Raw genomic sequence first — 12753 nt, forward strand, 5'->3', positions numbered from 1 at the left:
CCGCTTCTGCTCGGCGCGGTGATTCACTCCCTCCTTCGCCCCGGGGGCCCCCTTCCCGGCCAGACGGCGGGTAAGGCGGTTGGGTGTGCAGTGTCCTCGAACCCTCGATCAGTGAGCAGATCTGCGCCCCGAGGGACTCTGGCCCACGCCATGGCGGATTCCGAGCGCCTCTCTGCCCCTGGCTGCTGGGCTGCCTGCACCAACTTATTGCGCATCCGCAAGGGAATTCTTCTGTTTTCTGAGATTGTGAGCGTCCCGGGACAAGCGGGTGGGCAAAAGCGGGGTGGGGTGGCTGGATCACGCGGAGCCAGGAGGTCCTCGGTGAGGCAGGCGCGTGGCGGGCGGTCCTGGGCAGTGGGTCCGGGATGGGTGGGTTAGTGTCAGAGGTCTGAAACCAGGGCACAGAGCGAGTCAGTGGGGTTTGGAGAACGTTTGAAGAACGTGGTCAATCAGGAGTTGCTGGGCTACGGGGTGAGGCCAGGGGTCCATGGCACATATGGGGGGGCCCGAGGAGGGAGACCGCGTGGATTCATTAGTGGACTCATCGAAGGGGTCCCAGGGGGCTGGGAGGTGGAGGACCTCCAGTAGCAGGGCGTGGCGCGGCCTGGGCACCGTCGGGAGTGCAGGCTGCGCGCCCAGGGGCGGGGCCTGTTGGGGTGGAGCCCTGCGTTCTGTCCCGCGGGGTAAGGTGCCCCACCTTTCTCCAGTTCTTCCTCATCCTTCTGTGGTGGGGCGGGAGGTCCTTAGCTATTCGGCTGCTCCAGAGACTCGGTTTCCCGCCCCCTTGAAAGTGGGAGCCGCCTTTGAGTCAGTTGTAAAAGGGGTGCGGCGCCTTTAACCGGAGTCCTGCCCTTCCCATGTCACTTTCACCGCTTCTCAAAGTGGTTGCCGGGGGAACCGCACGTCCCGCCTAGTCAAGGCCGCACGCTGGCTCCAACAGTGCTCGTAAAACACCTGGCGGGGCCACTCCCACAGGCGGCCTCTATCTTAGAGGGGAAAAAAGAGGAAACTAAAGCATCCAACTCTATATCCCTTACTAGCTGGGTGATCCTGAGCAAGTCACGTAACGTCTCTGTTTCACTTTTCTCATCTACAAAATAAAGATACTAATAACAGTACCCAGCTTATTGGGTTGTTGAGTTAATTAAGTGAAATAATATTCATACAGCTCTTAGAACAATATTTGGAACAAAGTGTGCACACGGTAAGTGTTTAGCTATGATTATTTGTTATCTCCCAGTCCTGGTAGGCATCTGAGTTTGAGACCCGTTTTCAACCCATTCCCTCAGCCCGGGGAATTGATGGAGGCTGCCTTCCTCATGTCATCTTTCCAGATATTGTGCCTGGTGATTCTGATCTGCTTTAGTGCCTCCACATCAGCATACTCCTCTTTGTCGGTGTTTGAGATGATCCTTGCTGCTATCTTCTTTGTCATCTACATGTGTGACCTGAACACCAAGATACAGATCATCAACTGGCCTTGGAGTGTGAGAAAGGGGCCCCAAATGACAAGGCTAGGGAGGGGTGCAGGCAGTTGGGATTATCCTGGGAACTCTGGATGCTGACTTCCCTCTTCTCCCTACCCCTCACAGGATTTCTTCCGAAGCCTTATAGCAGCCATCCTCTACCTGATCACCTCCATTGTTGTCCTTGTTGAGAGAGGACACCACTCCAAAATCATCGCAGGGGTAAAGGCCCTGGAGGCAGCTCCAAAGCACAGAGAGCAGGGTTTGAGGATCCAGGGGCCATTTCTGACTCTGCTTCTGACAAAAAGTATAGGACCCACAGCAGACCACATTTATCCTCAGGGCCTGTAGTAAAGTCTGGCCCAGGTCCTGGTTTCCTCCCAAGATCATCATTTACTGTAAAAGGCCATCCTTGTCCCAATACAGGACCTTTGTCAACACATTAGACTGCCATCTGCTAAAACTTTGTCACAAATGTACACTGTGAATGGTCCCACCTGTACTTGGGGCCCACATATGGCCACCCTACTAGGAAGAGGAAGGATGTGAGTAGAGTCCAAATTCCTGGCCTTTCCCTGGAGCTCTTTGGCTTCCCAGCTTGGGGTTTTAGTCACCATCCCTACATGGGGCAGTTACTGGAAGTGGTGGGTACAAGGAGGTATGAGGCTGAGTAGGCTGACCAGCCTAATCCAATCCCCAGGTACTGGGCCTAATTGCAACGTGCCTTTTTGGCTTTGATGCGTATGACACCTTCCCTTTGAAGCAGCAAAGACATACGGCAGCCCCTACTGGTAAGTGTGTGTGTAGGGGGGTGTTGCTGAGGGGGCTGAGGAGAGAAGGGGTCTCCTAAGGGCATGAATGCCATCTCTGTCCTTTATTGGTACTTGTAGCTTTAGAGCCAATAAGTAATATAAGCTTCAGTATTCTTGTCTGTAAAATGGGCATAATGGATCCAACCAATGCTTTCTCTCTTTTCCTTACTTAACAGATCCTGCAGATGGCCCAGTGTAGGTGAACTCCATTTCTCTCTGCAACCTGCAAATAACACCTTCATTGAAATGACTCCTTCCCACCCCTACAACACTTCCAGCCAACACCCAGCCCCCTATTGAGGTAAAAGTGCCTTTATTGAGAGCACTTGTCTTCCAGCCTGCCAATCAACCCTCCTGGGTGTGGCTACCTTTATGGGTATGCCTCTGTCCCCTTCTGCAGTATCCAAAAGGAGACACCAATTCTGCCTGGACTATGCCCCACCTAAGCCACAAAATGAGACAAGTGCCTCAAATTTCAGCCTCTAGACCCCAGGTTGTGACCCACTCCAAATAACCTCTGTGTGGAGGGTGGTTCTATGGAGGGATACATATAAATAAATAATAAACAGATTGTTAGATGATAATGAATAAATTAATCCTTTGATCAAATGTGGGAAATCTCAAGTGTCAGGAGCAGGAAAATTGGGAAGAGTGGAAGCTGAAGTAAGGAGGCCATCAGGCCTGTTTTACACCAAACATTAAGTTACTTCAACAGTACAAATGGACAAAGGATAGAAGGGGATTTATGACAGGTTGCAGGGTGGGTCACAGCTACACCAATTTGAGAATGGAGCCCCCAGGACTGCTTTGGCTCAGGCCACTATGCAATTCTTGTCTCTGGACTGGCGTGAGTTCCCTGGGGGTGGTGGAGATGGGGAATTTGAGATCTCCATTGCAGTGTCCTGAGCAGGCACCGACCTGCACAGGTGCCGGGGCAGTGGGATGCGTTCTCCTAAGAAGAAGCCATCGTCCTCTGAGGACTCGGAACTGGAGCTGGAGAGTGAGCTGGAGCAAGATTCTGAGTTCCACCCGGATCCCGAGTCACACTGATGGTGGTGATGTCTGCCAGAGTGGCGACAGCGGTGACGGTGGTGGTGGCGGGGGGCCCTGGGAGGGGGGCTGCGAGGCCTGCGGCGCTGGGCTGGGGGTGCACTCAGGGTCCGCCGCGGGTCTCCCTCAGACACCAGAGGGTCCCGGAAGCTGACACGTGGGGCGCTCTGGCGACTGAAGGCACCATCTTCTGGGGCCAGCTGGCTTGGGGTCCCTGTGGGGGGCTCGGAGGCACAGCGGAGCCCCAGCTCAGGCATGGAATGGCGGTGAGGGGCCCCTCTCAGAAAGCGGGTGGGTTCCTCAGGACCTGCAGCTGGAAAGAGATGGAGGGAGTCCCTGTATCTGCCTCCCTCTCAGGGGAGGCCTGTGGAAGGGCCTTTTCCATTCCCCTTTCCCCCATCATGACTGGGAAAGTGGGGCAGGGATCGGAGAGGGGCAGCAAAGTGGGGAGTCTGGGAAATAGGAAGCCTGAGACAGGCTCTGAGTGGAGGAGCAGGACTAGATTGGTGCATGGGGGCGTGGCATAGGCTGGAACAGATTAGGTTTGCAGTAGGGTGGAGGGTCAAGTGTTTGGAAGAAAGGAGGAGGGAACTTGTGCTCAAACAGGTACAAGTTGAGGTAGGGGAGGGCTCTGTACAGGAGAGCAGAATCAGGGTACGTGAGAGGATGAATTTTGGGTAGAGACTAGGCCTGCAATGGTTTTGAGGTGGGGCCAGGCATGCCACAGGTTAAAGTCTCACGGGGAGGGGTCAGGGTTGTGGCGCCTGTGAGGGGGAGGATAAAGGACATGGAGTGGTTGTGCCTGACTTGAGGGTTAACTCACCACCAGGCGATGGCTCTGTGCTGGTGCCTTTGCTGGCGGTCTCAGACACCCCCTCCACAGTAGAGAAAGAGGCTGTCGAAGCTGCAAATGGTGCAGAGACTGTCCCTGCGCTCCAGCTGCGGCGGCCGGGACCCTGAATGGTGGGCTCAGACCCCAGGCTACAGGCTCTCGAACAGAAGATTAGGCCACGGCGTGGCAGGAAGGGGCGGCCCAGCAGGGCTCGCCCACAATGACTGCAGCAGAAGCAGCGGTCTGAGGCGTGCCAGTGCTGGCCTTCATAAGCCATTTGGCCCTGGTCCAGGCCTGTGGGGACGATGTGAGAGGCGTAAGACTAAGGCAGAGCCTCCAAGCATTTCCCCACTCCTCTTGAATGGGGTCCTTCTCAAGAAGAGACAATGAATCTGAGGCAGGGTACTCAGAAACTCCCTCTCCCCCACCTCTCCAAAATGGAGCACTTCTCTTGAGAAAGTAGGAAACCCGAGGTTTAATCCTCACTGCAGGGTTCCTCAGAATTCTCTCCTGGAAATCAGCTGATAAATGTCTCCTCCCCCTCCCTTTCTTTCCCAGGGTGCTCCCTCCCAGAGTAGGGGATGTGCATTGGACTCTAAGATGTGGGTCAGGCTTAAACGTTAAGAAGTGGCTTCAGGTAGGAGACTGGCTGGAAGGTGGGCCTGAAGAAGAGGCTTTGGTCATTGAGGCAGGACTTAGAAGGTAGGGCATGGCCTTGATGGGAAAGAAGTGGATCTTAGATTTTAGCGCTGTGTGGGTGGGGTTAGAAAGTATGGCAGGAGAGGGGATATTGATGATGGGAGTTGCAGTGAAGGGTATAGGTCTTTGGTGCTAGGGCTAGACTGAAAGTATGGGGGATAATGGTGGACAGGAGGAATGGGGGCGTGCTGTGGCTCAGCTGTCCAGTGCCATGTTTACTTACCGATGTGCTCCCCACAGCTGTCACAGTATTCTGCGTGGCGGGCCTCATAGCAGGCACAACAGTGGGGGCGGCTCTGACGCATGACATAGCGCTGCCCTCCTAGAGATGCTTCACACTCAAAGCAGCAGAAGTGAACCATGTGCCAGTGCCGGCCCTCGGCCTCCGTACACTCGGGGGAGAAGATGATCTGCGGGGCGCAGGCCATCTGTGGCTGTTAGCAGGGCCTGCCCTCGGCACTTCCCGCCCTGCACTCCCAGCCCTGGGCAGAGAGGCACAAACCTCGTCACAGGCTTGGCAGCGTGGGCGCAGGCGTTCAGCATGGTGGCGACCACAGTAGACTTTGCCAGCATGGTAGAAGTAGATGAGGTCCACTAGCAGCTCCCGGCACGTGGAGCACACAAAACACTGGGGGTGCCAGCAGGCACCTAAGCCTGCACGGCTGGCAAACACTGCAATGTCCCCACCTCCAATCTGCTTTCCACACTGCCAGATGACAGACACTGTTACCCTCACCAAGATAGTTAGATGGATGGGGATCAGCAAAGGCTTGTGTCATATCTGGGCCTTCCTCATGGTGGACCTTGTGACTGGCCTCATCTATGGGGTAACTTTGAGATAGGCCTTGCCTACATGGGGGGCAGGGAGTGCCTGAGAAACTGGCCCTGCTCCTATGGGGAACTAGAGACAGGTCCTATTCATTGTGGGTAGCCTCAAAGGGGTTGGGGAAACCATAGAGACAGGCTAGGCCCATTGGGGGGAACTTAGCAACAGATCTCACCTAACAGTAGTATCTAAGATCAGGCTCCACCCAGCACCAGGCTCTAAAGACAGGCTCTGCCACTGTAAGTGGGTTCTTGAGGACAAGTCTTGACCACAAGAGGACAAGAGAGACAGCTGATGCCCCACATTCACTGGGTGGAGGGCAGGAAATTAAGAAGGTCCATTAGGGCTTCCTTAGAGACAGACTGCACCTAACAGTGGGATCTGAGGGACAGGCTAAATCCACCAGGGGGCCCTGTATAAAGTCATCACTGGCCAGGGAGGCCTTAGAGATGGTTTCTGCCTAACAGTGGAATGTGAAGAGGGGACACTAGAGATAGACTGCTAGGGTTTAAGTGGCAGGCCTCATCTTTCCAGGGCCTGGGAGATGGGCCCTGAACCCCAGGGCTTGTAGCAAAGGCATCACTCACTCCCAGAGGCCCTCCATGGCTCACCTCCTCACAGATGGCTCCAGTGATGGTCACTGGGAAGATGCGCACAGTGCCACGCCCCAGATTCTCTCGTTTCCTCTTCTGGCTAAATGCTCTGAGCTCTTTCTTCTCCTCCTCTTCCAGTGCAGTACAGTACTGTGCCTAGGGTAGCAGGGGTCGTCCAAGCCCCTCCCCTAATGTCTGTGCCCACCCCTACCCCCGCTGACCCTCTCCTAAATTTCATCCATGCTCAAAAAGTCTATTTCTAGGTTTTTGTATAGATGGTGCTTCCTGCCTGAAACACCCACCCCTGACCTCCTTCCTCTCCCAAGACCCAGCTGTGGTTTTGCTAAGGAATGTCCCCTGATTGCCCCTACCCATCCAGACCTTTCACCTCAGAAAAGCTCACCTTTTCTCCCCTAACCCTGCCTATTTTTTTACAGCAGCCCAGCATTTGCCCAGGCTGTGCCCCCTACCTGGCATGACCTTCCTGTCTTCTCTCTCCTCACCTCACTGTCATGTGGAGGCAGCTGGTGCAGCAGCTGCTTAATCCTGTATTTCTCCCCAGGGCTGTTGACATAGGGGACCTTGTCCTCTGGGAGGCAGCTGAAAAATTGGTAGACCTGGGAGGACGTGGGGGATGGGAGAAGAAATTTAGACCCCAGAGTGAGAGGGAATGCAGTGGGATGGTAGATGTTTACTTCTCTGAGAAAATTAAAGTCATCAGAAAAGAACTTCTGACTTCCTCCATCTCTCCTTCCTCCAGGCTGGATCATTTCCATTACCTCCCCAAAACATGCCGAGAGTTCCCTCATGTCTTGACCCCACTTTTTCCTCCAGCTGCTACTTCACTTTTCTTCTTCCCTTTACAGAAAAAATTTCTCAAAAGAGATGTTTGCACTCACTGTCTCCATTTCTTCTCCTCCAGTTCTCTCCAGACTACACTCCAGTTAGCTTTCTCTGCCCCTTCAGTCCCTGCCCTTCCTCTAACTTTGTTCCTGTCATGGTCATCAATGACATACACATTGTTAAAGTTATTGTTCAGGTCTCAGTCCTCATCCAACTTGACCCATCAATAGCACTGGACACAGCTGATGACTCCCTCTTCCTGGAAACACTTTGTTCTCTTGGCTTCCAGGACACACACAATCCTGGGTTTCCTCTTACCCAAAGGAAACCTATTGGCCACTCCTCTGTCCTTCTTTTGGTTCCTCCCCAACTAGCTGACCCCAAAATATGGGTGGGTCCTCAGGGTGACCTTGGTCCTCTTGCCTCTGTCTCCTTTCACTTGCTTGAGAATCACATCCAATCTTATGGCTATAGATACCATATTTGGGCAAATGCCTCACAAACGCACACTTCTAGCCTTATGACCTCTCATTTGAGTTCCAGGCAACATGGCTGCTCAGATATCTAATGGGCATCTGTATGCCAAAACCAAACTTATGCTTAGACGTGCTCCTGCCTTGGCCTGGCCCACAGCAGTTAATCCAACCACCCTTAGGGTCATCTTTGATTCCTCTCTCTCATGAACCCACAAACAAATCCTTTCAGCTTCACTTTCAAAATATAACCAGAATCTGAGCACTGCTTACTAATTCTACTGCCAGCACTTGTCATGGGTCACCTAGACTACTGCAGTAGTCTCCCTTTCACTGGTACCCTGCTTCCACCCTCACTCCTACAGTCTGTTCTACACTCAGCAGCCAGAGGAATCCTGTTAAATCCTAGGACCAATCGCACCCCATCTCTGCTCACAACTCTCTTGTGTCTTTTTCCTCAGAGTGGACATTCAAGTCCTCTCCATGGCCCCTCCCCACCACCTCTCTCACCTCCACTCTTCTTGTTGCTCATTCTGCTCTAATGTACAGGTCTCCTCACACCCACCAAGCACACTTCTGCCTCAGGGCCTTTGCATTAGCTATCCCCTTTGCCTGGATTGCTCTAACCTCGGATTTCTGCATAGTTCACTCTTCACCTCCTTTACGAAGCTCAAACATCATATTCTCACACAGGCTTACTTGGACACCCTATTTTCTAAAATTTCTACTCTCCCTTCTCTGCTTTTTTTATTTCATGGACTTTACACCATCTAACATATTTTTTATTGAGGTGTTTGCTTATTAAATGTTGCTCCCTACTGGAATCTAGTTGTTTTGTTTTGTTCACTGTTGTGTCCTCTGTGTCTGGAACAGTGTCTGACATGCAGTAGGTGCTCAATAGCTGTCTGTTGAATGAATTAATCAATGGAGATGTGGTGAATGGAGTGCCGGGATAACCCCTGAGGTAAGGGGTAGAGCAGGGATGGAGTGAACAAGTCGTGGGGAAATGGCCCAGTGATCACTCAGGGTTCCCTGCAAGTTTGAGGGGGCTGACCACTCCTAGATCACAGACAGCTCAGAAAGACAGGCACGGTCTGACTATATACCCTATTGTCCCAGAAATAGGTTTGTGTGTGTGTGTGTGTGTGTGTGTGTGTGTGTGTGCATGCTTGTGTGTGCACCCACTGGAGAGCAAAAGTTGGTGGTGCCTTCTGGTCACCTGCTCGGGCTTGAGGCCAGGGGGCACCCAGGCATACTCCTCTGAGGCACAGCCCGAGTCATCATCGGAGATGGAGTGGTGCTGGAAGTCTGAGATTAGCCGACACATGATGCGTTCTAGGTCCACAGGCACCGTGTGCACTGCGTGCTCCTCCCGCGGGCATTTGCAGTGTTGGCAGATCTTTCTGAGGGGGCCGGGATGGGGGTCAGTTACTAAGGGGTAGTCCACTCAGACCCCTCAACAGCCCAAGTAAATCTAAGTCAGGGGCAGAAACATGTAGATTATCACCACCTAGGGACCCTGGGCCTGGGGGCATGGCTGAGAGGAGGTGGGGCTGATCCTGGGGGCAAGAGGTGAAGGAGTGGGGCTGTGGTGGGAGTCTCCAGGCCTTCCGAAGACTTTCAACTCAGGGACTTGGGCCAGAGTAGGGGTGAGGCTCAGAGTCTGAGACTGGGAGTTATACAGCTAGGAGTTTACCCTCAGGGCTGGTTCTGGACATGGTGGGGGAAATTTCCCTGGAGGTGGACTCTAGCCTATGCCGAGGCTCTGAACTTGTGAATAATGCTCTGTCTGTGGTGTGTTATGGGATGTTTTGGGCACAGGACTTCAGTAGGAGGATAGGGTACTAGGTCAGGGAGAGGAGTTCCTAGTCCAAGAAGGGGGATGGAAGTCAGTGGGCGGTGCTCAGATCCCAGAACCTAGGATCTCCCTAGGGATGAGACAGCCTTGGGGAGGGCAGGTCTGGGGGTGGAGTTGTGTCCTGGGTGGAGATCTCTTGGGAACAGGACAATAGGGAATGAGTCAGAGGGTGGGGTTCTGAATGGGAGCAGGAAGCTCTTTCCCCAGTTGAGCTTACACTGTGGACCACCATGGGCCCCCTCTCCTGCAGCCCCCCTTCCAGTCTGGGGGTGTAGCTTAAGCCTCTGGGGCAGTTCCCCAGAAGGCGAGGCCCTGACCAAGGCGAGGCCCTGGGATGGTCACCTACCTCCAGCCATGCAGCAGGAAGCCAGGGCACTGCTCCCTGCAGGAGTTGCAGGGCTGGCCGCGGTCTGGGTCCTCTGCCTCTGGAGGCTGTAGTGGCGGGGTCAGACACGGACCCAGCGAGGGAGGAGAGGGGGCGGGGTGGAAGAAATCAACGCCCACCTCTCTACTCCAAGGCCCGCAACTGCATGCTAGGGCTTGTCCCACCAGGGTAGCGCTGGGCAGGCTGGGACAGTGCCCGCAGCGTGGGGGAGGGGACACAACAGAGGTAGAGGCGGGACAGCTGAGGCCATATCCCTATATACCCTCTTTTCAGAGGGTTCCCCTCCCCAGGCCAGTCTCAGACTCCCCCCACCCAGCCTGAATATCCCCTTCCCCACACCTCTGATTCTTCTAGGGCTCAAACACCTCCCCCAGAACTCAGTACTCCCCCCATTCAAAGCACAGAGTTCCTAATCTGAGTGTCTTCCTCAGGCCTCATCTCAGCCCCTTCTCCACCCACGAGGCCAGCAGCACTCCAGTTCCACAGGGTAGGGGTCTGAGATCCCATCCTTATTTGGGATCCACACATATAACTCCCCAGCCCCTGCCCAAACCCTGGCTTCACCCTTTCATATCCAAGGAACTGGAGACCCTCCTCCAGGACCTGAGAAGGCCCCTGATCCATTCAGAAACCCCACCCCAAGAAGCCTTTGCCCTTACCCCTCATATTCTAGGGCTATTCATTGCTCTGGATCACCAAGCCCAGACCCCACCCAGAGACCCCTTCCAAAGGAAGAGAGAGATCCACCTATCTAGGAAGTCAAAGGCTCCCTCCCTGACGTAGAAGCCTGGAAGCCCTCCTTCGCCAAATCCCAATACCCCGACCCTTAGTATTGGGCACCTCAGGAATGTAGGACCTCACTTTTCGGTTCACCTTCTGACAAAGTCAAGGGGGTGGGATCCTCTCCCTCAGAAGCTCAAAAGGCCACTGTTTCATCCAGGACCCCAAGACCCAATCTTTTGGCCTGCAGAATCTCCTTCCATAATTCACACGAGAGGAACGCACACTAGGTCCTTGGGTTGCTGATAAAGGTGTGCGTAGAGGTGATCAGGGATCGTGGATCGCCAGATCTTCACTTTCCTTCATCTACATACTTCCAGCAGCCCCAGCCAATCTGGTCTAGGAATTAGCGCCTCCGCGCTATCCCCTGCCCCCTCTCCTAGGCCTTAGTTTACCCCAGACCCCCGCCACTACCCTGAGTCTCGCTCACCGCGCGCCCAGAACGGCGCCTCCGGGACCCACGCGCGAACATGGCACGGGCAGGCAGGGTCAAGCCGAGCCGGTCAGGCGAATGGAATCCTTGCGGCCGTCAGGTTACAGGTTATCGCGCGTCCAGCCTGGAAGCTCTGTTCCGTAAACCTGACACCGGAGAGGGAGGAGCGCGCCCTGTAGCTCCCGCCCCTGGGCCTTTCGTCTCTCTGGGGCCAAGGCGCCCCCTGCCTAGGGGTGAAGGGCACGCAACCCAGCAGCACGGCGCAAAAGAGCTCCCCTGCCCTACTGCCCTGGGCTCCAGAACCCCAAGGTGCCACGTGGCATTTCACGGGACTTTCTAGGGCTTGAGGGCTCTGTAGTGGAGGAGGGAGAACTTGGAAGAGGCGACCTGACTGCAAGGGGTGGGGCGCTAGGGTTCTTGTACTGGCGCTTCGTGTTAATTTATCTCGGATGTTTATTTGGGGGAGTTGTTAAAGTCACCTCTTGGCCTCCTCCCCCCTAGTGACGTTCCAAGGAACTCTCCCCCGGATGAATGCTATAAGAGTAGTCCTCAACTCCATGTTGCCCCATCTGGTACTCCCTCGCCTCATCAGAGAGCTAGATCTTATACACCCCCCCACACACCCCTCTCATAGCTTCAGAGCTAGGATTATTCGAGATTTACAGGGAGAAGGTTAAAATCACTGGCCAGGTTCCCATGCCCTCTTCCCCTCTCCCTCCCATCTTTACAGGCCCAGATGTCCCACCAGTCCTGAAAAATAGATCTTGAAACCTTTCTTCCCTTGTTCCCATTTTTCTCTCTCTGGTTACACATCCCTTTCCCTGAGCTCAGCCCCAGAGCTGGGAGTCTCTCCTTGGTGTTCTCAGGCTTTCCAGTGTCCTGGGGCTGGAAGGAGAGGGGCCTGGCCAGAACTTGGGTGCCGGGCCCAGTACTCTAACTAGACTTGGCAGAGGCAGCGGTCAGCCGGGCTTTTCATGGTAGGCGCTGGGGATTTCCCGTGCTATTACGTACACCTCTGTCACTTACCGCCTCTCCTGACCCCAAGGAAATGGAGAGACAGCAGGGTCTGAAGAATACGGGGTCAGGAAGGTAGAGGGAAGTCTCCCTGTGAAGTATGGCCCTGTTCGAAGCTCCTGGGGATTTAAGGATAGAGCTGTAAAGGCGCGTGGCTAAGGGACTAGAATTAGAATGGAACCCTAGAAAGACAGGGCTTTCTGTGGCCTATAGTGGTGCGTTGGGCAGGGTTCTCAGAGGGTGACTTAGAATAATCAGCAGGCGAGGCTTCACCGAGGATGCTGCTTGGACAAACCCATTGGAGGAGTCTAAAATGGTGGGGCAACTTGATCGGCATCCAGCAGGTGGGAGACGGAGCTCCCTCTCACCTCCTCTCCCCCATCTCTCCCTTTGTGTCCCCCAAAAAAGACACACTGAGAAGGCTGAGCCAAGTGCACTAGGTGGCTGAGGAGTTTATTTAGGGGAGGAGAATTAATCATATTTGTTCTTCCTCGAGGAAGGAGTCTTCAAACAATACCAAAGGGCAGGAGAAAGGGTGGGGGAGTCTGGAGGGGTGAGAGTGGGGCCACAGCCAGACAAAATGGCAACACACAGTCACAGGCACTACCAACATCACAGACACAGCATAAGGTCTAAGATAGGGGCTCCATATCAAGACTCCAACCACCCCAGGAGGGGTATGGGTGTGG

At 54.3% G+C, this 12753-nt stretch overlaps 2 protein-coding genes across 4 annotated transcripts; one reads left to right on the forward strand and one right to left on the reverse strand.

Moving 5' to 3' along the window:
- Positions 1 to 27: 27 nt before the first annotated feature.
- Positions 28 to 2862, forward strand: PLP2 (proteolipid protein 2). Its single transcript, XM_016153295.2, has 5 exons — positions 28 to 246; positions 1335 to 1487; positions 1593 to 1688; positions 2167 to 2257; positions 2455 to 2862. The coding sequence occupies exons 1-5, from the start codon at positions 151 to 153 to the stop codon at positions 2475 to 2477; spliced, it is 459 nt and encodes a 152-aa protein (XP_016008781.1). The 5' UTR covers positions 28 to 150; the 3' UTR covers positions 2478 to 2862.
- On the reverse strand, positions 2575 to 11698 carry PRICKLE3 (prickle planar cell polarity protein 3). Of its 3 annotated transcripts, none has more exons than XM_036226883.1 (9): positions 11048 to 11698; positions 9799 to 9884; positions 8814 to 8997; positions 6749 to 6895; positions 6297 to 6434; positions 5362 to 5565; positions 5083 to 5269; positions 4152 to 4454; positions 2575 to 3641 (listed from the first exon to the last, which is right to left on the reverse strand). In XM_036226883.1, the coding sequence occupies exons 1-9, from the start codon at positions 11087 to 11089 to the stop codon at positions 3091 to 3093; spliced, it is 1842 nt and encodes a 613-aa protein (XP_036082776.1). In that variant the 5' UTR covers positions 11090 to 11698; the 3' UTR covers positions 2575 to 3090. The 3 variants fall into 3 exon arrangements, with proteins under 3 accessions (XP_036082776.1, XP_016008777.2, XP_036082777.1); XM_016153291.2 differs by having other exon boundaries at positions 6782 to 6895; positions 11048 to 11575; XM_036226884.1 differs by lacking the exons at positions 8814 to 8997; positions 9799 to 9884 and having other exon boundaries at positions 11048 to 11581.
- Positions 11699 to 12753: the final 1055 nt, after the last annotated feature.

This window comes from Rousettus aegyptiacus, unplaced genomic scaffold (genome assembly GCF_014176215.1).
Source record: "Rousettus aegyptiacus isolate mRouAeg1 unplaced genomic scaffold, mRouAeg1.p scaffold_m13_p_9, whole genome shotgun sequence".
Taxonomy (NCBI): Eukaryota; Metazoa; Chordata; class Mammalia; order Chiroptera; family Pteropodidae; genus Rousettus; species Rousettus aegyptiacus.